Below are 27,288 nucleotides of genomic sequence, written 5' to 3' on the forward strand. Positions count from 1 at the left end.
TTTGTCTATCTGTCTTTCTATCCATCTGTCTGCCTATCTGTCTGTCTTTCTATCTATTGATATATATCTCATCAGATTATCAAGAAAAGAGGTGGCATGGGGGCAGCCACTTGGCTCAGTGGATTGAGAGCCAGCCTAGAGACTGTTATGAGTAAGAGTAGATCAGCTAGTTATTAGGAATTAAGTTGTCCCAAGTCCAACTGCTATAATTTCTTCCATTCCAAGTCAGGCTAGATATTTCACCGTGGTAGATTTATGTTCTGCATTTTTCTTGATACGAATTCACGAGGATTCTCAAAAGATCAGAGACAGGAAGTCCTGGAGTCCTGGATTCAAATTTGTCCTCTGAAACTTTCTAGCTGTGCAACTCTGGGCAAATCACTTAACTCCCATTGCCCAGCCTTTCGCTCTCTTCTGCCTTGGAATCCATAGAGATTTAATATGGATTCTAAGACAGAGGGGAAGGTTTTTTTTAAAGAGAAAGGAAGAAAGAAAGAAAGAAACAAACAAACAAACAAACAGACAGACAGACAAACAAAGAAACAAAAAAAAACAAAAGAAAACAAAGAAACAACGAAAGAAAGAAAAAGAAAAGAGGCAGCCCTGTTCAGACCTGATGTTAGCCAAGAATGCATAATTCCTAACAGGGGGTGGCAAGCTTATGAATTCATTCTCCTAGTTACTTATGTGTGGAGTGGAATTTTTTTTGAGGGGGGAGCTTGCACCCTGAGAAATCACTCTAATGAGCAGACAGGAGTCTGGATATGATGCTGGAAGACATAAAGTGACTATTTGGAGAAAACAGTGCAGAGTGGGGAAGGGCAGGATAAGAAGGAGGGGAAGGGAAGGAAAAGGGGTTCTGCCCACACAAACTGCTTGTTGGGGCAAAAATGTCTTCTCTCCTTCTATGTACAACCACAGACTTTTATAATAATCCTGTCACAAGATTTTCCTCCTTCCCTCTGTCCAATCCCACAGAGATGGGGGTGGGGAGGCTGTTATATTTCAACTCTCAAGTACCCCCTAAAGACCAACATGATCAAAAAATAACTGACTAGCAAGGGATTTTCAACCTGGGACATTAAAGATATTTTTGAACCTTGTTGTTCCTTCTTATCTTGCCCCCTTCCTAGAGTTGGAATGTCTCCCAGGCTACAGATAAATTCTTCTCAAGGTTTTCTGAACATATGCCAGGAAAACTAAAAATTTTATGGAGGGCGCGGTTTTAGTCTAAGAAACAGTGATACTCAGGGAGCTTGAAGAGTAGTTTACTGACAATGAAAATTCAGACAACACTAAATTATAGATGAGAAGAAAAAAATAAAAAATGTTGGAGGCTTCTTGGGGAAACAGGCACATTAGTTCACTGTTGGTGAAGCTGTGGAACCCAAAGACATTAATTTATATATCAACTTTGACTCAGTGGTGGCAGTAATGGACATATTCCCCTAAGGATATCCAAGAAAGAGGAAAAGATTCCAACAATATAAAAACTTTAATGACAGCTTCTTTTGTTATGGCAAAGTATAGGAAACTAAACCCTGATGTTCTTCAATAGGGAGAGTTGAAATGAAACCTGGGAAGAAATATATGAATTGATGCAGAGTGAAATGAGTAGAACCAAGGGAATAAGTGATATCAAAAACAGTGAAGGACCAGCAAATTTGAAAGATATCAGAACTCTGATTATTGTAATGACCAACGTTTATTCAAGAGGACTTCCAAAGATTTGTGTTTCCTGCCTTCCAACCAAGAGGTAATGGATGGAAGATGAAGTCAAATTAGCCAATAACATACATTTTACAACATTTAATTAGTACAATGCTTTTTTACTTTCAATTTTATTCACCTCTTCTTTGATGTTCAGATTTTTTAATTTGGTGTTTAATTGGAGATTTGAAATATACTGTTCTTATAGGGTTTTCTGTAGTTGCATGCACAACCAATTCATTGATCTGTTCTTTCTTTCTTTTATTGATGTAAGCATTCAGAGACATTTTTCCTGAAGTACAGCTTTGACCAGATGCTACAGATTTTGATATGTTGCCTCATCATTAGCTTTCACTAAACTATGGTTTTCTATGATTTATCCTTTGATCATGTTATTCTTTATTTAGTTTCCAGTTAATTTTTAAAAACCCTTACCTTCTGGGGGCAGCTGGGTTGCTCAGTGGATTGAAAGCCAGGCCTAGAGATGGGAAGCCCTAGTTTCAAATCTGGTCTCAGACACTTCTTAGCTGGGCAAGTCACTTGACCCCCATTGCCTAGCTCTTACCACTCTTCTGCCTTGGAGCCAATACACAGTATTGGCCCCAAGACTGAAGGTAAGGGTTAAAAAGAAAAAAAACCCTTACCTTCTGTCTTCATATCAGTTCTAAGACAGAAGAGCAGATAGACAATTGGGATTAAGTGACTTTCCCAGTGTTACACACCTAGGAAGTATCAGAGGCCAGATTTGAAGTTAGGTCCTCTCAACTCCACACTTAGTGCTATGCCTACTGTGCCACCAGCTTCCCTCCAATTAATTTTTAATTTATGCTTCTAAAGTCCTTTTGTGAATATAATTTTTATTGCATTGCAGAAAAAAAGTTGCCTTTTCTGTTTTTGCTTGTTTTCATTTGTTGTGAGATTTTTAAGCCCTAATACATGGTCAGTAGTTGTGAAGATCTCATGTAACAGCTGAGAAATAGGTATACTCCATTCGGTTCTCATTCTAATTTCTCCATATCTAGGTCTATCATATCTAACTTTTCTAAAATTCTATTCATTTCTTGAATTGTTTCTCATTTATTTTAGGTTAGCTTTACCCAGGTCTGAGAGGAGTAAATTGAGGACCTCTCTAGTATAGTTTTCCTGCCTCTTTCCTCCTGTAACTCATTTGACTTTTTCCTCAAGAATTTGAATGCTCTGCTATTTGGTGCGTCCGTGTTCAGTATTGATATTAATTAATTGTCAATAGTTGCTTTTAGCAAAATGTACTTCCTTTGATTATCTTTTTTTATTGAGCTATTTTAAATTTTGCTTTGTCTGAGATCACTTTTGCTATTTTAACTTTAGCTGATGTGAATTAGATTCTGCTCCTGCCCCCTACTTTAACTCTCTGAGTGTCTGCATGTTTCAACAATATATTGCCAGGTTCTGTTTTCTAATCATCCTGCTACCCTTATATTTTATAAGTGACTTCATTACATTCACAATTATAATTGCTCATTGTGCATTTCCATCCCTCTTATTCCCTTCCATTTAACTTTTTTTATACTGTCCCCTCCTTAAATCTGTCTTGTGTCTGATCATTAAAATTAACCTCTCTGAATCTACACTCTTAGCACCATCCTTTCCCTTAGCCCCCTCCCGTCCTTACCCAGCTGTTTCTGTACTTACTCATACATACACATAAAGTGTGAGAGAAAAATCCCCTACCCTCTTATAGGAGAATTAGATTTTCATGTTAGCAGTAGTATTAAGTTAATTACATGATCTTAGTAGGCCTTTTGTGATTATTTTAGTATGTTTTAAAGTAAGATAACTGCTTGAATATAGTTAATCATTGTTAGCATAGGCCTCAGTTTTAGCCTTAGCCTGCAAAATTGCTCTATCATGCACCCTCGGCAATCCTGGTCTTGGACTTGTGACTGGGCCTTTATTAACATAGAGGTTTTTGCCTCCCTTACAAGCTGGTGACACCCCTTTGCCTTTGTATGCACTTCTTAAACATTATCAGGCTTTTGCCAGCTTTAAGGCCTGGCACTGTGAAAGAGTATTCTTTACTCTGTTGTCTACCTTGACTTAACACTAGCTTAAATACCCCTACTTAGTAGCTCACTAGACTGAAGACAGGATTAATTCTCCTTTGACTACTTTTAAATTCAATCAACAAAAGATTGAACACCCTCCTTAGTGCTAGGTAAGAAGCTAGCAAGGTACTTGGAGAATTCACACCCTTGGAAATTCAATCAACTAGGAATCTGTGAACTTTTTTGATGAGAAATTGACCTTCAGAAGGTGAGAAGTGAGAAGTGGATCCCACAGACACTACCTCATGGGCAGTGCTAGACAATCTGGAAACTATGATTAGCCCCTGTGAAGAGAGGAGAAGACAAGAAGTCACCATAAAAGCAAGCCCTGAACTCCCTCAGAGGAGATGGTCTTGAGAAGATAGTCTGAAGAGATCGTCTTCTGGAGATAGTTTTCTGACTGGGAGAGAGTCTTCCAGGGAGCTTCACTGGAGACTGAGGCTTGGATCGTGAGCTTGGAGCTCGAGCTTCAACTTGGACTCTGACTCCTGGACTACTTCATGGGGTGAGTAAAAGGCTGATTCCCTTCTTAGTTTCTGAAGAGACTAGCTTCCATCTTGGAGGAGGCCACAGGGTTACTCACTACCAGCCTTCCTGATTGAGAGCTAATTAATTGCTGCCTGGATTAAGCAGACCCGGAGTAAAACATTTAGGTTGATAGGACAGATGACCTCTCTAACCTCTTCACATTTCTTTACTTTGTTTCCTCTCCATTTTGTAAATATTTGTAAATAAATTTCTGACTCAAGATATAAACAAATATTGGCAACCACATAATTTCATATAATTATTGCCCAACCATTAATTTTAACACTTACAGCACTTCCTTACCCGGGTCATCTCAGTATACATCATCCTTGACTTCATCAGGCTTAGAAAGTAGGGTTCAGGCTCCCCCCCTCCTCCCACCTCCACTTCCTTCTTTGTCTATCAATTGACTTCTACCAATGAGAAGTATTTCCTGATTACCTCAACCAGTCCACATCTATTTTTATTACTGTCTTGGATTATTTCATAAATTGTGATATCCTTGGGGTATAAAGAAGTCCTCTCACAAGGCTTGGGGTCTTTTGGTCTTGACCTCACTTTATTGTGAGACTGACCCTCTTGCAATAAACCCATTTCTTTATGACTTGGAGACTTTATCATTTGCATTCCTGTGGTTAGAAATTACTCAACAAAAGCCATATACACTTCTCACACAAAATTTTCCCTCCATTTTAAAACTTTTCCTTGCATACCTCTTTAACATGAGATAATTTCACCCATTCTTTCTCTCCCTTCTCCCCTCTCCTAGTTCCTCCCTCTTTCTCATTATTCCATTCTTCTTTTGGAATTATCTCAACACTATAAATGCATACCCATGCCCTCTGAGTAGGTTCTTCACTACCCTAACGATCATAAAGTTCTTGGTGGATACATGTATCCCATATAGGATTGTAAAAAGTGTAATATTTTCAAGTGCCTTATGATTTCTCACTCAAATTCCCCTTCATATCTTTTTTTGAATTTTTTGTTTAAAAGTCAAATTTCCTATTCAACTCTAGACTCTTAGGATTGCTGAAACATCTTCTATTTCATTAACCATTTCCCCTATCCCCCTGATGGTGATGATACTACGATTTCCTCAGTAGGTTAATTTTAATTGTCATACTACCTCTTTTGCCTCCCAGAAGATCATCTTCCAAACTCTCTAGTCCTTAATAGTAATAAATACTAAATATCGAGTAGTTCTAATCATGACATCATGGTATTTCTATTCTTTCTTTCTAGCAGTTTATAGTACTTTCTCCTTAACCTAAGATTTGTGAATTTTGCTTATAATATTCCTGGGAGTTTTCATTTTGAGATTTCTTTCAGGAGGTTACCAGTGGGATCTTTAAAATTTTTTACTTCCTGCCCTCTAGTTATAAAATGTCTGAGTAGTATTCTGTTACAATTTCTTATATATGAGGTATAGGCACTTTTGTTATTATGGCTTCCAGATAGTTCAATAATTCTAATTCAATAATTCTAAGTATTGATTCCAAAACAGAAGAGCAGTAAGGTCTGGGCCATTGGAATTAAGTGACTTGCCCAGGGTCACACAGCTAGGAAGTCTCTAAGGCCAAATTTGAACCCAGGTCCTCTAAACTCCACACCTGGCGCTCTATCCTCTGCATTACCTAGCTACCCCTAGTTCAACAATTTTTTAAGTATTTCTCCTTCATCCCCTTTCCAAGTTATCTATTTTGCCTATGAGAAGTCCCTATTTTACATTTTTTTTAGTTTTTTGACTTTGTTGAAGGAGTTATTTTTTGAATGAAATTTTGTGCCTATTTTACCATTTAGCAAAGTATGATTTTTAAGGAATTTTTCATCTTTTGCATAACTTTTACTAAGGTTTTTATTCTTCTACCATAATTTTCTTAAATTGCTTTTAATTTCTTTTCCCAAGTTTTCCTCTACCATTCTTATTTGATTTTTAAAATCTCTTTCTTGAGTTCATCCAAGAACTTTTGCTGAGCTTATATCCATTCTGCATTTCTCTTTGAGGCATTGTTTGTACTCAATTAGGCCAACATTCTTAAGGGGCTATTCCTTCCCCAGTTACATAGGTAGAGAGCAATTGAGGCAGAATTTGAACTCATTTACATTTTCCTGACTCTAAACTCAGTGTCCTATCAGTATACATGCTGCCTGCCTCTAGGCTATTTTGAGTATCAATTCAATTATAAGAAAATTGACTAAAGTGTCCAAACCTTTTAGCCAGTGGCTCTACTGTGAGACTCATGACCCAAGGAATAGTAATAATAGTGAGCATTTACATAAAGTGATTTAATGTTTGCAAAGGGCTTTAGAGATAGTATCTCATTTGATCTTCATATCAACCCTAAGAGGTGGGTGTTCTTAGTGTACACATTCTACAGATAGGGAAAATAGAGGCAGTAATATATTAAATGTCTTGCCCTGGTTCACACAGCTAGTGTCAGAGATTGAATGTGAGTTCAAGTCTTCTGGCTCCAGTAGCAACACTATCCACTGTGCTGTGGAAAAAGGGGTCACATAATGATAAATTGTAGGAAGTGGAATCAGGTATACAAAAATATAAATTTCAAGAATAATAATAACTTAAGTAATAATAATAATTATAGAAATAATAATCCAAATGAGGCAAACCAAGACATCACAACAAAACACCCAAAATGATATTCATCCACATAGAACTCAGGGTGGGAATCTCCCTCAGTATGGGGGACCCCAGGGATGTGACGAAAGGAATCTAGATAAATTATGGTACTCAGGAGGGGAAGGAACGTCAAAGAGTCTAGAGGTGAATTTTAAGCCATTTCAGACTCCATTGTCTTATTAATGTTAACTGTTTTAGTCTGTTCCCCTCCCCTATAGAAAAGAAGTCTCTGTAATACAATTTTAAATACAAGGTCTTTTTCAAGTACTGTTAACCACTCCAACAGCTATCAAAATTGGAGAAAAGGACTCTAGGGTACCTTGCATCAACACTGATTGACTGAATCCTGTCACATGCAATTTTTTAAATTTGTACTCCTCTTATGACTGGATTGGAGACAATACAATTACAAAAGTCCACAGACAAGCTGGATACTGTTTTGGCTGACACATTGTCATGGCATGTAAACTATGAATTTCTGATTTTCAAATTTGATTATTGTTTTTCTTTTTATTTGTAATAGAATATTTGATGTTATTAATCCTAATACCTATGCATACCCAAAAGCTTTAGACTAGTGTTATGTTCAAACCCTGGGAATGTTGGTCTCACCTTGATTGACAAGGGAGACAGTTGGAGACATCAGAATGTTCTCAGGTGCTGTGAGCCAGGAACAAAAGTCAGTTGGCCTGAGAGTATAAATGCCCCAACAGCCATCTGGAAGGGGCCTTTGGCCATTGATCTTTGGGGTCTTGGTCCTTGACCATTGATCTGTGGGTCTCTGACTGTTGGTCATTGATTCTCTGTGAATCTCCCTAGATCTTTAGGTATCTGAATCATCATAGCTATTTAGATCTCTGGGCCTGGGTGGTGATCGGGAAGAAGGAGGTCTGAGAAGAGGGTGGTTTTTTTAAGGGTGGTTACTTCCTGAAGGTTGTGAAGGCTAACAGATCACAAAATGATAATAGGAAGCTGAGAGAGAAATCAATACAGTTGCATCCAGCAGGGCAGTCTCTCTCTGGTTTGGCAGTGGCCAAGCTGAATCAGAGGGGGTTGTGAAGAACAATAGCTCCAGCTTTATAAATCAATAAGCCTCCAGTCCTGAGGGGTTACAGCCAATAGATATTAGTTTGACAGGGTCCCCAATCCCCAATCCATATCCTGATTGTCCTTTCCCCATTAAGATCATAGATAAATTATTTAATAAGTACCTTCCTAAGTGGTCATTATATCAGGACCCATGGGGAGGGAGCAAACACATTCAGATGGACAATGTGATCCAAGGCTAATCAGAGCCCAATATTAATAATTGATCGAACCCCAGGTGGGACCTGAAGGGTTACCCATCCACCTGATCATTTAGGGTCCTACCTGGGCACTGTTATTTAGAAAGGGGAATTTATAACATCAAGCAAAGGTGATTGGGTTGGTGTTCTCCAATCACCAGCAACCTAGGGGAATACAGAGACACAGCTTCCCTCACCAGTATCCATATATCCCTCTAGTACCCTTTATTTCTCTATAACACTAGAGATTATTAAGTATTATCAGACCTTGACTAATAATTCTGTCTAATTCCAGAAGGGATCACAAAAGAGCCACTGTACAGTGCCATGAAACACAAGGTCAAAGAGACCACCAATCCCTTTGAGACTGCTGAGAATTTGCACCAAGCTAGAGGACTTGTTTTGAGGTTTGAGGAAGAGGCTGTTTGACGATATCAGATGCTGGACTCCCCTGTGCCACATTCCAACAAGTACCTTAGTTTGGCTGACATTTTGGCTCCTCTATCCCTGAGATTGAAGATAAAATCAAGGCAGGGAATCACATATTTTCCCTTTTACTTCAAAATCTAGTCCCTTTTCTCTTCTATAATATAGCCATTTTCTGTAGTCCTTGCTGCTGTTGGGTAAAGTGCTATATTACTTCAATTGTCCTACAGACTTGGGGCCTGATTCAAGGACCTATTATGGGCTCATTCTTGCTTACTCAGAGTTTTACATATACATAGATTTTGATTTTTTTCCCAAAAATTTATTTTTTTCCCTTTCTTTTTGTGTTTTTTAAAATATGTTTTTGGGTTTTCTTTTGAGAATTCATTCATATACCCCATAACTTGGGCATGTATCCTGGATTGATCCAGGTGTTGGTCAACACTCTCCTCAGGAAGGATTGTATAATTTTCATAAAATCCAAGATTAAAAATTTTTTTTCTGAGAGAAATTTCAGGAAAAGAAGCTTGCTAATCCTTGAATCAAGAAAGAGAACTTTTAAAGAAGGCATCATAAAGAAGCCTGCAGAAACTATACACTGCATCAGAACATCCAGAATGAACTTTGGGATATATTGAATCAAACTGAAGGGAGTTGAACACATTTATTTTGAATATAAACTCTTATACCTAAGGGGATTGCCCCCTAATTGGCTTTTGTCAATGTACCTACCAATCATTGGTTTTGCTCTCTTCTTTTTTTATTTCCCTCTTATCTCCAACTATTGTAACTTCCTCTTAGAAAGTGCAATATTGTATGCACCTTTAGCTAGAAGATCTCTAGAGGTATAAGCTGGATATTTGAAATGATTCATTGGGGAAACTAGTGTTATATTGAATCTCTGGGAGCTTGAAGTTCATTCAATAATTGACAGATAACACTAATATAACACTAGGCATGTAAATCTGAGAGATTTCAACACTTCTCCTGAGAGAATCTCGGAGGAGATTATGAAAGAGAGTTTTTTTTTTATCTTAACTGAATCAAGTTCTTGGAGTGTTCCACCCTATTAACTTAATCAGTCAGGAATTTGTGAATCCTTTTGATAAGAGTTCACATCCTTGTTCTTCTTTGGAAGCTGAGACTCTCCACTTCTCTGGCTGGAGATTAAAACTATGTTGGGTAGAGAGCTAGATTTCTTAAGAGCAGACTTAAGTGTGGTAGGCTAAACAATCCCCCCTGATACAGGCCACCAGCACAGCAGTAGCAGAAGTGCTCCCTCAGCAAGAGCCACCAGTACAGCAGAAGCAGAAGTCCTCCCTCAGCAAGAGCCACCAGTACAGCAGAAGCAGAAGAAGCCCTGCCTCAGCAAGAGCCACCAGCTCAGCAGCAGAAGAAGTAATGACCCAGAATGCTCTCTGATGGCTTTTATAAGCAGTTTTCTCTACGTCACTTCCTGTCTCTCTGGTTCCTCCTTCCTTTTGCTGTGGACTGGTCTGTCACACCTCAGGAACCAAACAAAGTCTCTCAATTTGCCTAGCACTACCCAGGGGTCAGTGTCTGTGGGATCTACCTCTCCTCCTCTGAGGGTGTGAACTCTTATGAAAAGGATTCACAAGTTCCTAAATGATTAAGTTAAAAGAGTGGAGCACTTCAAGTACTTGATTAAATTAAGATAAAAAAATTCCCTTTCACTGTGCCACCAATAGCCTAAAGGAATAATGCTCTACATTAACCAAAATATTTATACTAGAGCTTTGTGTAATCAAAGAACAAGAAACAAGGGAGCATATTAATCAGTTGATACAGAAAGCTGTCAAAGCCCATGACATTTGTTATATTCATATCCTGGGAAATGGTGGATGCCACCTTGAATAATGGGGAAGGCAGTTGGAAGACATTGGAATGTTCCTGGGTGCTGTGAGCCAGGGGCAAATGTTGGTTGGCCTGGCAGTATAAATAACCCTGACAGCCACTTGGAAGCCCTTTGGTCTTTGGTCTTTTGGTCTTTGGGCTTGGGTCTTTGGGCTCTTTAGATCTTTAGGTCTCTAGTTCTCTGGGTGGTGAAGGGAGGCTGAGAGGTTTATGAAGAAGAGGGTAGGAAGAATCTGAATATTTCCTGAAAACTGTGAGAGCTAGTGCATCACCAAACACAGATAATGAGAAAGCTGAGAGAATAAGATCACCAACACAGCTGCATCAACAGCAGTCCCTATTCTCTGGCTTGGCTGTGGCCAGGCTGGGCCAGAGGGGTAGTGGAGAATAAAGCTCCAGCTTTTACTAGATCAATAGCCTCCAGTCCTGATTGTCAACTAGTTATATATATTAGATTGACAGGGTCTCCAATCCCCATTCTTTATCCTATTTATCCTTTCCCTGATTATAGATTATAGATAAAAGAGAGTTTAACAAGTACCTTCCTGAGTGGTCTTTATATCACGACCCTTGGGGAGGGAGTCAATGCAGTCAGATATCAAACTGTGATCCAAGGCAAATCAAAAGCCCTATAATAATTCATCCAACCCCAGGTTGGACCTGAAAGGGTTACTCATCCACCTAACCTTTCGGAGTCCTCCCTGGACAACTGTTATAGAAAAGGGAAAATTATAACAACTATCAAGGGTGATTGGGGTTGGTGTTCCCCCATCATCTGCAACTAGGGAGAATACATAGATACATTCACATCTCTATATATCTATATCTCCCTAGGCCCTTTCGTTTATAACACATTTAGCACAGCTTATCACCAGCTCTAAAAACCTGCACAGCAGATGTCATAAGGATGGATGTTTCACTCAGTTTTCCTTATGCGACTCTTTTCTCACTAGCCTTCCCTTTTACTGAAATTATTGAAATCAGTATCCTTTCTCAGCCTCAGGGAAACACAGAAAAACAATACAGGCTAATGACATGTTGCCAACACTGTCCCACCGCTGAGATTTCCTAGACCTGTGGGAGTTTTTTACCCCCACAAATTGAGGAATGGCTGATTAAGTTATGATATAAGAATGCTATGGGATGTTACCGAGGACTACTGACAAACAATAGCATTTCAGAAGAACTTTCATTACATTTATAGGACTTTGTACCCAATGTGAAATTTAGATTATCTAATTAAGTCTTTGCTGATACAAGGGTTGGCTTGCTAATTAGATCCCTAAGTTTTATTCTCCAATGTACAGTCAAGAATAAATTCGTGGGGGCAGCTGGGTAGCTCAGTGGAGTGAGAGTCAGGCCTAGAGACAGGAAGTCCTAGGTTCAAACCCGACCTCAGCCACTTCCCAGCTGTGTGACCCTGGGCAAGTCACTTGACCCCCATTGCCCACCCTTACCAATCTTCCACCTATGAGACAATACACCAAAGTACAAGGGTTAAAAATTAAAAAAAAAAAAAAAAAGAATAAATTCGTGTCAAAGTTTTCCTATAATCATGGTTTTTATAAGCCTTCCTTTGAGTGTGAATATTCTGATGTCTAGATACCTCTCACTTTGAGCAAAAGGCATGTCCCCAGTAAGCACATTCCTAAGGTTTCCCTCCACTATGAATCCTCTGATGTCAAGTAAGAGATGATCTCTGACTGAAGGACTTCCCACATTGAGCCCATATTTAGCTTGTATTCAGAATGACTAATAAGCTCTGTACTTCATTTGAATGCTTTTTTTCACTCATAACTTAGATAAGATTTCTATTTGGTATGAATTCTCTGATGGGAAATAAGGGATGACTGTTGCCTGAAAGTTTTACCACACTGATTATATTCAGAAGTTTTACCTCTGCTGTGGATGGTCTGATGAACAACAAGAGATGAGCAGTCCTTAAAAGTTTTGCCACAGTCATCACATTCATAGAGTGTCTTTCCAGTGTGGATTATCTTATGTTTACTAAGACTGGAGCTACATTTGAAAGCCTTTCCACATTGATTACATTCATAAGGTTTCTCTCCACTGTGGATTCTCTGATGTTTAACAAGACCAGAATTGTATCTAAAAGTCTTTCCACACTGTTTACATTCATAAGGTTTCTCTCCAGTGTGGATTCTTTGATGAACAACAAGAGATGAGCGGTGGCTAAAAGTTTTGCCACAGTCTTCACATTCATAGGGTTTCTCTCCACTGTGGATTCTCTGATGTTGGGCAAGTTTAGAGCTCTGTCTGAAAGTCTTTCCACATTGATTACATTCAAAAGGTTTCTCTCCAGTATGGATTCTCTGATGAACAATAAGAGATGAGCGGTAGCTAAAAGTTTTGCTACAGTCTTCACATTCATAGGGTTTCTCTCCAGTATGGATTCTCTGATGTAGGGCAAGTATGAAGTTGAATCTGAAAGCCTTTCCGCATTGTCTACATTCATAAGGTTTCTCTCCAGTGTGGATTCTTTGATGTAGAGCAAGAGTGGAGCTCTGTGTGAAAGTCTTTCCACATTGTTTACATTCATAAGGTTTTTCTCCAGTGTGGATTCTCTGATGTTGAACGAGAGTAGAACTGCATCTGAAAGTCTTTCCACATTGATTACATTCATAAGGTTTCTCTCCAGTGTGGATCCTTTCATGTAGAGCAAGATTGGAGTTCTGTGTGAAAGTCTTTCCACATTGTTTACATTTAAAAGGTTTTTCTCCACTATGGATTCTCTGATGCCCAGCAAGTCTGGATGAATTTGGGAAAGTCTTTCCACATTGATTACATTCATAAGGTTTCTCTCCAGTGTGGATTCTCTGATGAACAACAAGATTGGACTTCTGTCTGAAACTCTTTCCACATTGATGACATTCATAAGGTTTCTCTCCAGTGTGGATTATCTGATGTAGAGCAAGTCCAGAATTGCACCTGAAAGTCTTTCCACATTGATTACATGCATAAGGTTTTTCTCCAGTGTGGATTCTCTTATGTTCAGCAAGTTTGGATGACTTTGTGAAAGTCTTTCCACATTGATTACATTCATAAGGTTTTTCTCCTGTGTGGATTCTCTGATGTGCAGTAAGACTGGAGCTCAGCCTAAAACTCTTTCCACATTGATGACATTCATAAGGCTTCTCTCCAGTGTGGATTCTCTGATGTAGAACAAGACTGTCCCTCCGTGTGAAAGTCTTTCCACATTCATTACACTCATAAGGTTTCTCTCCAGTGTGGATTATCTGATGTTGAGTGAGTCTGGAGTTGATTCTGAAAGTCTTTCCACATTGATTACATTCATAAGGTTTCTCTCCTATATGACTTCTTTGATATACAACAAGGTATGCATTTTCACTGAAAGTTTTAATGCATTCATGATACTCATAAGATGTCTCTCTAGTATGAATCTTCTGATGGGAAATAAGAGATGACTGTCTCTTGAAGGTTTTTCCACATTGCATACATTTATGCAGCTTTTGGCTAGTATGAATTTTTTGATGGTGATTAAGCGATGACTGTTTCTTAAAGGCTTTACCACAGTCATTACATTCATAACATTTCTTTCCATTATGAATTTTCCAGTGGTCAGTGAGCTCTGAATTATGACTGAAGGCCTTCTCAATTGCATTATGTGTATAAAACAATTCTCCAACATGACTATTCTGGTGTCCAATTAGTTCTGATTTTACGTTGAAAGTCATCTCATAGTCATGATATTTATAGGTTTGTAATACAGGATACTTCTCTTGAGACTCAACAAACTCCACTTGTTCAGTAAAGTATTCCCTATATTTACTATCTTGATAATAGTCATTGCCTGAGATCATTTTCTTGCAATGAATTAACATGGAATACTGCCTGATGTTCTTTCTATTTTTATCAAATTCACAGTGAATCTTTTGTGCTTTTTCTTTCTTGAAATCAGAGTCACAGATATCTCTCAGACTGAAGTCACAGTGATCATCATTCATGAATCTTTGCTGTTGTAACTCTTCCCTGAGCTTCACAATAATCTCTCTCATTTCAAGCCTACTCTCTCCATCTGAAGGAAACAAAGAAATGTGTACATGAGGACATGTGAACATATAGCCAAGCAGATAAACTTCTCTCCACTGACAAAGTAAACTTATTCATAATTTATTTCCATGGCAAAGAGAAGATGCTTCAAAAACAAATTAGCAGAATCAATCATTTGAAAGTTCTATTACCTCACATGCCCTGGGTTGCCTTAATTTACAGAGAGCTTCATGAACAATAATACTGGAGCTTCATACAAACCTGCATCACCAAGTGGGACCAGCATTCTCATTACATTCCCACTTTGGGTCAATGAGATCAAAATATCAGAATAAGATGACCAACATCCTGCAGCTGAGACCAAAACACAACATTGAACTTTCTTTTTAAAAGAAAAATGATTTTATTATTGCATGTTTACTTGCTTATATTTTTCTCCCTAACTTTTATCTTCTGTCTTAATATCAATTCAAAGACAGAACAAGAGCAAAGGCAATTGGGATTAAGTGACTTGCTCAGCATTACACAACTAGGAAGTGTCTGAGGCCAGATTTGAACCAAGGTTCTCCTGAGTTGAGATTTGGCACTCTATCTACTGAGATATCTAGTTTTCCCTCACATGTTTATGTGTCTGAGTATGTGTACAGACCATTATGTAAGTGGTAGTTTAAAAATGTCAAATAGCATGTGTGCAGTATCATTTTAGTGTTAACACTGCACAAGTCTGAGTTAATGCTGTGCAATTAATACTAAGAGAATTGTTCTGTAAGAAAGCAAGGGAGATCCAGAAAACCATCTACTTCTGCTTCATTGACTACACTAAAGGCTTTGAGAAGAGAATGTGGCAAGTCCTCAGAGAGATGGGAGTACTGAATCATCAAATTTGTCTCCTGAAGAACCTGAAGGTGGATCAAGAAAATAGAACTGAACATGGAACAATAGATTGGCTTAAGACTGAAAAAAGAGGATGGCCAGACTTTATATTGCTACCTTATTTATTGTCCGTGCAGAAGACATCATATGAAATGCCAGGCTGAATGAATTCAAAGCCAGGATTAAGACCACCAGGATTAAGGTCACCAGGAAAAGAGCAATCATCTCAACTGTGCAGACAATCCTACTCTGGGGGTAGAAAGTGAAGAAGAACAAGAAGATTCTTGATGAGGGTGAAAGAGGAGAGTGTAAAAACTGATTTGAAGATTAACATTAAAAAAAAAAAGACCTTGGCAACTGGTCCCATCACTTCCTGGAAAATGGAGGGAGAAGAATGGAAGCAGGGTTTGATTTTATATTTTTGGGCCAAAGATCACAGCAGATGGTGAGTACAGCCATTAAAATTCCTCCTCATTTTGGGGAAAGCTCTGGCAAATCTGCATGGCCTACTAAAAAGCAAAGTCATCACTTTGCTGACAAAAATCCAGACAGCCAAAGCTAAAGTTCTTCCATTAGCAATGTATGTCTTGAAAAGTTGGAGTATAAGGAATGCTGAGCATCACAGAATTGACACTTTCAAATTGTGGTTCTAGAAAAGATTTTTGAGAGTCCCTGGGATAGCAAGAAGATCAAATCAGTCCATACTTGGTGAAATCAATTCAAACAATTCACTGGAAGGTCAAATATTAAATGGAAGCTTAAATATTTTGGCCATTTAATGACAAAGTAAGACTCACTGGAAAAGACCCTGATGTTGGAAAAGATTAAAGGAAAAGAGGATGGGGGTGATGAGATGGATAGTGTCATGGAAACAATGAACAGGAACTTGGACAGTTTTCAAGAGATAGTGGAGAATAAAAGGAACTGGCATGGTCCATGGGGTCATGAAAAATTGGAAAAGATTGAATAACTAAAATGACAAAAATTAATTTTTTTAGCTCAAACATTTTTGCAATACAAATTTGGTTGGATTTGTAAAAGCTATAATTCTTGTCACATTTAGTAGTTAAATTCACTGTGCTTAGTAAGGATGGCAAGTACTACCTTACACTCAGCTACTTGAAAAATATTTTCTTTGGGAAAGCATCACTTAAGGTTCCCTGATTTTAGGGAGTGGAGTATTATCTTGCGATGGAATACAAGGCAATTGCTGCTAAGAACCAGGAACTGACAACAATCACTGAAACAATCAGTTCCTGACCAATCCTCTGGAGATGATTTCCTTCTTAATGATTGTATATTCATGTATATCATTGTTTTTCTGGGGATGTGTCAGCATATTTTGGGGGGTTTCCAGAGGTAAATATTACAGTAGTCTGCACTGACTATAGATACCATGTTTTGGTTTAAGGATGTCTTTAAACAGAGAAGCCTTAGCTCTTTGCCTGAGTCTCAGATAAGGTACACAGCTCAGAAGTGCCAGCAGCAGGATTGGAATGCCCCTCTTCTTCCAGTCATCTCTACTGTACTGTACAGAAATGGGCAGCCATTTTCTGTAGGTACAAAAAGGCAGTTTGCCACTTTGGAACTCAGAACCTGGCAAAGCAGCCCTGGCCATGTGCAAAGGTAACAGTTAGGGACAGAGTATAAATTGAAGTCCACAGACCCCTCAGGATCTCAGTTTTCTCCTTGGGTTAGGGAGACAAGAGGTGACAGACTAGGCCCCGGGAGGTGGGAAGTTTTGATATAGGCAGGCAGGCAGGGTCAACCTTCCTCTACCCATATCAAACACCTTTTATTGGCATAGCCAGTAAGTTTTATTACTATTCAAGATTATTCAGCAAACAACAAGAATTACATCAGCATCTGACTCAGGGACTTCATAGCCCTGGGTTCAGCATCAAACAGCTTCAGAGTCAAAGGGAGACCCCCAAGGTCACTTTGAACTCTGCACCTTAGGGAACATCTTCATTTTAAATATTTATTTAGACTTATAATACTTTAGGCAAGATTATTCAGGGTTTCCATCACCCACTCTCCTACTCCCAATTTACATAACCTTTAATTTACCAAAAAAACAGTTTAATCTCTAAGCTTATTGTGATCTTTAAAAGTCAACAACTTACTTTGATGACAATATCTGTGATTGTGTAGTCAGATCCTGATAACATCTTAAACTGGTCCTAGCCCCTTCAAGCTAGTGCTAGCCTTATAAATATAACCAAAGGTTTCAGGAATAAACATTCAACTTCCTAGTTGCCTTCTAGCCAACTGAAAGCCAGAAACTGGTTCATAAGGCCTTGTGGTTAGGTACAGAATTTTCACTCTTAAAGGAAGCTCAGCCCAGCTGGTGTGGGGGTTAAATCTTATTCTCATATCAAGCTGTGCTATTGGGCTTCTCCTGAGTTATCTTAAATACTACCTTAGCCCCCTACTGGTCATAATACTACCCAGAGACAAACAGCCTAAAGTTGGGCTTTCCAAGCCAGCCCTGGGCCTAGCAGGGGTGCTTCCTTCTCTGCAGGCCCCAGGTGGAGCGGGTCAGGAAATAATGACAGAATAGGGTCTCTGGGACCCCTGTCCTCTCATATAGGTGGCCTCTTAGCTGCTGGTCTCCATGGCAATACCCCCAATCATCAAGGACCCTGGACCTCTGGAGACCTCCCAGAGGTGAGAATCCAGTAGTAGTCTGGGGAGGCAGCCAAGCCCCAACCCCCAGTCCAGCCTCTTCTCTCTCTCTCCCCCTACCCGATTTACAGGATATTCAGGAGAAACCAGTACCTGACAGAATGAGGTCCTGGACCCTGAGCTCTTTTCTCAAGCTGAATTGACAAGCATTCAGAGTCTACTGCAGAGAGCACAACTCCAATGGGGTACCTGTGGTGTTTGAATGTCTAATGTATGTTTGCCTAAAAGACTAGTCTTTGGAGGACTCACACGAGACAGGAGCTCACATGGAAGTCAAAAGAAGTGGTGGGAGACACTGACACTGGCACTAGACCATCCAGGACAGTTTGCCCACATGAAAGAAGGCTCTGTGAGCCCAGTAGAATTTCAGAAGTTCAAAAGAAATGTGGCATATGGAACTTTAGAAACATCTCATCTCAACTCTCCACACGGGCTAGTTGTGCCGGACTTGTGGCAGAGCCTTCCAAGCTTTTACTGGACTGGTCAGCCACAGCTGCACTCACTGCACATCGACCCTGACATAGGGATGACGTTCTGGTCCTCTTCAATTAGGAAGGACAACGATCAAACAAACTCCTTCTCGGGGTCCCACTGCATTTTTATTTCCTTTTTTTAAACCTTTTCCCTTCCATATTAGAATTAGTACTATGTGTTGGTTCTAAGGCAGAAGGGCAGAAAAGGTTGGGCGATAAGGGTCCAGTGACTTGCCCAGGAACACAAAGCTAGGAAGTGTTTGAGGTCAGACATGAACCCAGGCCCTTCCATCTCCTAGTCTGGCTCTCTATCCACTGAGCCACCAGGCTGCCCCTTCACTTCATTTTCAATCCTCTCTTCACATGCTAAATGTTGTTTACATTTTTATTAGCTTGTGGTCCTTCCTGTTTCTCTTTATTGATCTGCTTCATGCCTATCTCCATGGGTTTTCCTTGGCTGCCCCATATTCTTAGAATGCTCATCCTGCCTTCTCTGAGGCCCCAGTAAAGCCCACCACCCACAACAAGCCTTTTGCAATCCTCCTTGTCCAAGCTGCTATCCCTTTCTAAATTAACTGCAATTATTCACCCATGGACTGTGTTTTACATCCTTGTGTCCAAGTTGTTTTCCCAACAGTCTGGGAGGTCCTTGAGAGGCAAGAAGATGTCACCTGCTTTTCTATGAATCTCCAGCACTTCCCACAAGGCCTGGCTTGAAAAAGGTCTAGGAAAGAGCTTATATTAGACAGCTAAGCCCTTTGGGATGCTTCCAACACAGTTACATGACACAAGTTTCCAAACAATAGATTCTATAGGATCCAAGTTTGATTCCTGGAAAAAAATCAAAAGGTCATGGAGCCCAATCTCCTTATTTCACAAATGGGGAAACTGAAGTTCAGTGACTTAACCAGGATCTCACTATTAAAAAATGTCTGAAAAGAAGTTACAAATCAAGTCTTCTGACCCCTAAATCTGGTATTTCCTTCACAGTGGCATGTAGTTACCTCTTGTGGTAAAAGAACTCATCAACGAGATTTCATTTCACTCACCCAGACAGGAGTTGCTTGGGCCTTCTCCCTTCAGCATCCATGGTGTTTCCCCTTGCTCAAAATAGGAGAACAAATCTTCTCTGGGAACTGGAAGACCTGGGCATTTGCAATAAGGAAGAGATGAGGACAGAAAGTCACTTGTCAGTTTGTTCTCTTCAGGGAAAGGGTGCCATGGAAGACAGGTCACAGGATGGGTCCCAGGACTCCTCAAGGATTGTTTCTATGATATGGATCATTGTTTGGTGGAGAATGGAAAGGAGATAATTGGAAATCATAAAATTCTCTTTTTCCTACTTTCTTCACAGAAAGATGGATTGATTCCATAGATTCTATTATCTAGAAATTGAGACAATACAGAATGCCGTGGAGTATGCCTTGGAGATAAATTCAGAAAGCCCTGAGTTCAAATTGATTCTCAAATAATCCATTCTCAAATACCTACTGCCTAAGTTTCTCAGGAAGTCACTTAACCTCTGTTTGCATCTGTTTCCTGAAGTGTAAAATGAGGATAAATATCATCTAACTCAAAGCGTTTTTATGAGAATTAAATTAGATAATATTTTAAAAGAAAGTTTTTATCATGGTGTCTGACATGTAGTAAACATATAGAAATGCTTATTCCTTTCCCTTCCTTTTCCACCATTTGTACTGGAATTTGGGTGAGGTATAAAGGAAGAACAAAGACATACTTGGCCTCTGAGAGTAAGACTAAGAGTAGTGAGCTAAAATTTTATGCTTATTAATAAAAAAGATCACTCCAAAGACCACTCCTCAAACCCAAAGAGGAAGGGGCTATTTTGGGAGGTAGGGGGTTCCCTTCATTGCCCATCTTTTCAAGGAAAAAACTGCATGAGCAGGTTTCAGAAATGTGGCAGACAAAATTTGTGCTCAGGTAGAAGTCAGACTAGCTATAATCCTTGACATAACTTCTTAAGGCTGAGACTCTTGAACACTGATTTGATTTTTTGACCTGAAGGTATCCGGAACCAGTAAGAGACAACTTCAGGAGCAGTAAGGAAACCCTTAGCTCAGTATAACTGCAAAGACCTTTTATAGGAGAACAAAAAAAAACCAGGAAGATCCTATTCTACCTCACTTGAGAGATCAGTATTTTGGCCTTACTAATAATTGATAAGTGGTAGAAACCTCCCACACTAGGGAGAGAATGAAGACAATCCCTTCATGGTAGATTCAGAATTGCCAGGGGAAGTGGTCCTTACCCAGAGAGAGCACATTCTGGGCATTCTCCAACATGACCTCCTTGTACAGCTCCTTCTGACCAGGATCCAAGAGGCGCCACTCCTCCTGGGTGAAGTCCACAGCCACGTCCCTGAATGTCAGCAATACCTACACCACCAAAAGTCACAAGGCACAGAGCTGGAGGAGACTTCAGACGTTATCTAATCCAGTGGTCATTAAGTTTTAGAAGAATCTGAAGCAAAAAAAGATTCCTTCAAAGGCCTCCCCCTCATGAGTGTCCAAATCAGCCCTTTGCCCCTTAGTCATGAGAAGCTTTTTATATGGTCAGTTGTAAGAAAGTTGAGAAATGTGTTTCTATGAATGGTTTCTACCTATGAGATCTGACGAGCTATATGTCCTATCAGTGACATATGAGGATCTCTGGAGGGAAAAAAAAGATGATGTGAAATCTCTTCCCCACATGCCAACCAGGAGTCTATCAGATTTGGTACTTGCCAGTAGCAGGCCCCATCCCTGCAAGCCAGCACAAGCCTTTGAGACAAGTGAATCAGCAGTGACTTCCAGAGCTCTCATGCCACAGACCATAAGGAGGCCAGGCAACTGGTCAGAAGGAGATCATAGAGTCCCCTTCACTGGTATTGAGTGTAGGAATCTGTTGTATTACCCCTAGGGCGATCTGGGTCCCAGGATGAGCAGGAGCACAAGCACACCAGAGCCTGTGACTGCAGTGCTGCAGGAATCCTGATCATAGTTCCAAGGTGGAAAATAGTGCTTGTGGTTGCTTACAGACTGAGACAATAGTGACTATACAAGGCCCAAGAGACATAAAAAGGCAAACAGGAAAGAAAAAAATAAAGGATTCATAAGGTTAAATTCTTTACATTCCTACAGGTATAGGTGATACCTGTCACTCTTAAGAACTTTAGCATAATTAGGGCAGTTAGGAAGAATTTACATAGACAAAAGGCATGAGTATGAGTTGACTATGATGGTATGATAGCCAAAGGGAAAAAAATTAATGAGTAAGAAAGATGGATACACTGGGAGAAAGAGGTAAAATGGAATAAATTATTTCGCATAAAGGAAGTGGGAAAGAGATTTTTATGGTGGAGGGGAAGATGGGGGTAATGGGCAATGTTTACTCTCCTCAGAATTGAATCAAGGAGGGAATAACACTCAATGTAGTATAGAAATCTATCTTATCCTATAGGAAAGTAGGAGAGAAGAATAAGATGAGGGGAAGGGAACTGATAGAATGGATAATTGAGGGAGGCAGTGGTCAAAAGCAAAACTTGTGAGAAGGAACAAGGTGAAAGGAAACAGAGATAAACAGGGATAATAGGATGGAGGAAAATATATAGTAATCATAACTGTGAATGTCTCTAATTTACCTAAAAAATGGAAGCAGATAGCCGAGTGGGTTAAAAAACAGAATGTGAAAAAATATTGTTTAAAAGAGACATATCTGAAGCAGAAAGACACACAGAGAGTAAAGGTAAGGCATTAGAGCAGAATCTATCATGCTTCAGAAGCAAAAGAAACAGAAATAGGAATCATGATCTCAGACAAAGCAAAAAAAGATCTAATCAGAAGACATAAATACTAGGAATTTGATGATCTTCCATCTCACTTTATTTTATTTTTGTTTACAGTAATATGACTCACTTTTTTTAGAGTTTTTTAAAAGGGTTTTTTTAGAGTTGATCATTTTGGAGCAATTCTCTATCAGGTAAAACAATTTTTTTTTATCATTTTCATTTCTTCTTTAAAACAAATGATGAGAAATAAAGGCTCTAAACATACTCCTGTAACTCTAGAACTAGAAAGTCCTCTGTTAATCTGCTCTTATTTATACACGATGTCTCTTTACCTTGATGATTTTAAATGGGAAAATGGAAATTTTTCTTGAATTTGACATTTTTCCTGCCAGTTCTCCACTGGCAAGGTTGGGCATTCAACTCATGTCTTCCTCTTTTACATTTTCAGAAGAAATCTTTGCTCCCTCCACTTGGCCTCCCAAGATAGCTGCAAGCCACCCCATCTAAGGATAAGCAGAAGGGCTCTGCAGCTCTTGCAAGCACACTCCCACTACAGAAGTGAGGGATTTGGTTCTGTAAAGGTAACCACAATAGATGAGACTGTTGGGAAACCTCTCTGTTATACATCTAACTCCAAGGTATTCAATGAACCACCACCATGTTTTATCAAGAGTCACATTGAGGACCAGACACTGTGCTTGGAGAACACTGGAGATGAATTTCCTCTCCTAGTCATCCCTGCTGCTCCAGTCCTCCAACTCAGTTCCAACTGCCTCTGGCACCTCACAGTAGATGCTGCCTATGCCCATGAAGTCTAATGTTGTGCCCACTGCCTATGCCTTAGAAGGAAGCTGCCAGTGTCGCAGTGGCATAAGTGTGCATCCATCTGATACTCCTCATGCTTCAATGTAAACTGAGATCTTCCAAATTCTAACCATGAGAGGAAAATCATTCTCCGAGGTCTAGAAATCTTTTGGACTGTGCTCTTCTAATGCCCTTGGGCTTTTTAAAGCTGTCTTCCTCATTTGGCATTTATGTTCCAAGGGAGGAAGTCAGTCTTGGCCTGATTTCTCTGATTTTTGCATTTGACAATTAGAAGTTTGCCTTTTCCCTCTTCTTTCCCTTCGATTGTCATTTGTGTCTGCTTTGGACCATGTGTTACCCATAGAGGAATGCCCTCTCTGCATTTAGTATTGGCCCATCAAGAAACAGGTCCATCTTTTGGCCAAAGAGAGGATTGGAAGAAGAAATTTAGTTGAGTCGCTTTTAATCACTTATGAGGATTCCCCTATTAATCTTGTGATAAGTAGTAACTGTGGAATTTAAATAAGATATAATCAAAATAGGATTTAAAGCTTCAGCAGTGATGCAAGTGCCTGATCTCTTTCAATAACTTTGCCATATCCCCTGGAGGTTGGGACATGGGGAAATGGAGCCCCTAGCTCCCAGGTTTCATAACCAGTCACTGGAGAAAGGAGAGGGAAGAAGAGAGATGGGTGCCCATCACCCATGTTCATCCCTGTCTCCCCTCAACCCTCTCCCCATCCTCATTGTTTCTAGCCATAAATTGTAAAGGAGGAATTTTGTAAAGAGAGGTAGAAGGCCACAGAATGTTGGGAATGTACGAAGTGAGAGGCGAACCCATTTAGAATCCCAGAAAGAGGAGGGGGTGGAGAGTTTGAACTGCCAGTGAGGAGAGGGTTGGAGGTGTGCCTCTGGAGAGAAAGCTTCTCCCTGAGCCTGCTCTGGCCTCTTGTCAAACCTCTGAGCCATTCCTGTGAGCAGTTCTGCCAAGACTTGAATCCTGCTAAAGCCTAGAAGACCAAAACTGAGGGAAGGAGCCGATCAAACGGTCACGGTTTCGTCTCTGAGGTGGACCCAGTCACTCTCGACCCCATATCTTCTACACCAAGCTATGTCTATCCTAAAGACTTGAATACCTGCGTGGGTTTAGTTTAGGGTTAGACAGATAGCAGGGGATTCCTAGGCAGAGAGAGAAGAGAGAGCAGCCTGGTCTAGCCGGGAAAGAAGAGACTTTGCTGTTTAAAGTCAGTTTGGGAGGGCTTGAGTTAGATCCTATAGAAATAGGGACTCACCTGCAACCCACACACCTCATTCCCTTTCCTACTGTTTCCTAAATAAACCTCATTACCCTGAAACGCAGCCAGTTAGGATTCGTACTGGCCTAGGTCAGAGAGCGTCGCCATCTTTGCTTTCTGGTCTTGAAAGGACGTCCCTGCCAGGCTGGGTTATGCCAAATCCCAGTCAACCGCCATTACCCATTAAGCAGGGTCTCTCTCTTTCACTTAATAGTTGGCGAGCCATAGCCAGGGTTTGAACTTACTTACGTTTTGAGCAGATTTGGGAGTCAGGAAGGCAGTTTGTGGCCACAGGAAGACTGAGGCCTGCACAGAGGAGAGAAGCCAGTGTGGGAGTACTAGGCAGCCATTTTTAGTTCCCTAGGCTCAGTGAGGAACTCCACCCAGCCACTGAGTCAACCGATCAGAAGACTCCATCACTTCTGAGAGGGGGGTGATCTCTCTTAAAGGGCTGGAGTTAAAAGTAAAATTTTCCTGTACAGAGGCTTTTCACCATAACAACGGCACACAGACTACTTTTAGCCATGGGAGTGATGGCAATCATTTCCCAATTCCTATACACGTGCTACAGCCTCATAGGTATACAATACCTGAATATATCTACTTTTTGCTCAATATATATGACAATGTCCAATGGCTCAAGATAGAAATGGATAGGGCACTATCTTATATCCTAGTGATGGCTGGAGTGGGTTTCTCAGTGCCATAGCTATGCTATGCACTGAAAAGACTGATCAAACTGATTACAGGCAAACAGGCTCAGGCAACGGACAATGACTTAAAATTACAGATTGTTACACTAAAGGAAGAAATAAAAGAACTGGGAAATAAGCTTAAGGAAGTGACAGGGAGAGCTAGAGACTCTAAAGAACAGCAAAACCAAACAACCAGACACCCCAACTCAGGGCACTGAAAGCAAACGGGTCCAGGGAGACAGAAATGGGGCAACACCATTGCTTCCATTATGAGGCACGACTACCCTCAATGCAGATGCAGGGATAATTCACTTTAAGAACCACAAAGCATTCAAAACCCAGGAATTAGAACACCTAAAAAAAAAAAATGCCTAAGTTTTTTGAAGAGCCCATGAAATGCATTAAAGAGTTTCACTGTGCAATTAGATTGTTTGATTCCTCATTCGAAGACACAGAACTCTTACTGTCCCAGCTTTTTTCCAATAGGGAAAAAGAACAATTTATCAATGAAACCAGAACCAACCCAAATTTAATTATATGGTTGGAGGATGCACAAAACTTAGAACTTTCCAACAATCAGAACCTTAGATTTCTAGACCATGCTAGAAATGTCGAAGCAATGAGAAATCTTGCTAAACAACCTGATATATGGGGCACATTCGAAAAACTTAAACAAGAAGCAGGGGAACATCCATCCACATTTCTAGCCATATCATGGAGATGGGTGAAAACCTTCTCAGGGTTACCAATTTGTCTGAAACCAATCTCCAACACATTAAGAGACAATTCATTAAGGGCAGTTGTGTACCAGTTAGGGCATACTGTTGTCTCCATTGCTCAGGCTGGGAAGTGCTAGGTCTGGAAGAGTTAAGAGAGGCTGCCACATATATATTTAATGGGGAAAAGAACACAAAAACAAAATGTATGAACTTGACTGGTAATGAGAATTTAGCAACTCTGTGTTTTATCAGGACTTTTATATCTCAAAAATATTATTCTGAATTGACTATATTGTTTCCCCTATCTGCTACTGACATCAGCCAGGTATCCAATGGGCAATGATTTTCCCTAATAACATAACTCAAGCTGGATCACCAATGTGAAAATTCTTCCCAACCTTCATTCTGGATCCTCCTCTCTTCCTCAACCTCCTTCCCTCTTTCTGTAATTCCTACTGTTTCATGTCAGTTGCTCCTCTCTAGTCAAAAAACCCTATTTGGGCTTGACTGAGCCAGAAGTAACAGGAGGCAACAGGGTTGGCGTGGGGGTTCTCACAACTCTCCTGGATGAACAGAGTACATGGAACCTGGGCTCAAGTATTTGAGGGGGCAATTCCTTGGAGGAAGGGATACATCTGGCTCAGTAGGTCCCCAGAGAGCTAAACCAGGAATGAAATGTGAATGTTACAGAGGAGACAATTCTAGGACCCATACTGCAATGTTTCCAGAGAACCAAGACGGCAGTGGTCAGCCATGCTCCTGCCTTGCTTTAGTCCACCAATGAAAACGTCCTGTTGGAGCTTTACCATTCCAGAAGTGGCTGCACTAATAGATTATTGTCTGAACCTAAAGACTAAATGTTGGACCTTGGAACATGAGGGCTGGGAGGCAAGGCCGAGAGCCTCCTTGTTGAAGGGGCCTGAGCTATTGGCTCAGAGGCTTTATTTACAGGTGGGAGAATTTGGGGGTTCCAGGGTCTGCCTGCCTCAAGTCCCTCAGGTCACTCTTGCCTCGATTCTCCATTCAGCCTCACAAGTGATTTTCCTAAAGGGCCAGACTGATCATGGCATCCCTCTACCTACTCCACAAACACCAGTGGGTCCCTCTTGTCTCCAGGATCCAATGTAAAATGCTGTTTGGCATTCAAAGTCCATCAGAACCAGCCTCCTTCTACATGTGCAGTCTTCACATACCTTATTCTCCAACATGTACCCTTCAATCCAGGGATACGGGTCTCTCGGGTACTCCAAGAACAAGATCCTCCATCTCTAGCCTCTTGGCATGATCTCAGACTATTCCCCTTGGCTGGCACGCTCTCCTTCTCCCACTCATATTACTGACCTCACAGAGAAAATCCCCCTTTCTACAAGAA

General features: G+C 40.3%; 1 protein-coding gene across 1 annotated transcript in view; it reads right to left on the minus strand.

Annotated features, from left to right (window-relative positions):
• LOC123240683 (zinc finger protein 665-like) overlaps positions 1-27,288 on the minus strand; it is a 64,351-nt gene that overhangs the window by 31,180 nt on the left and 5,883 nt on the right. Inside the window, exons 3-6 of the mRNA XM_044668403.1 lie at positions 20,886-21,012; positions 13,500-14,607; positions 12,448-13,163; positions 6,743-6,820 (exon numbers count right to left, since the gene is read on the minus strand). Coding sequence (XP_044524338.1) covers positions 6,743-6,820; positions 12,448-13,163; positions 13,500-14,607; positions 20,886-21,012 — 2,029 coding nt within the window. The remainder of the gene's footprint in view (positions 1-6,742; positions 6,821-12,447; positions 13,164-13,499; positions 14,608-20,885; positions 21,013-27,288) is intronic.

The sequence above is a fragment of the Gracilinanus agilis genome, chromosome 3 (assembly GCF_016433145.1).
Source record: "Gracilinanus agilis isolate LMUSP501 chromosome 3, AgileGrace, whole genome shotgun sequence".
In the NCBI taxonomy this organism is placed as follows: domain Eukaryota; kingdom Metazoa; phylum Chordata; class Mammalia; order Didelphimorphia; family Didelphidae; genus Gracilinanus; species Gracilinanus agilis.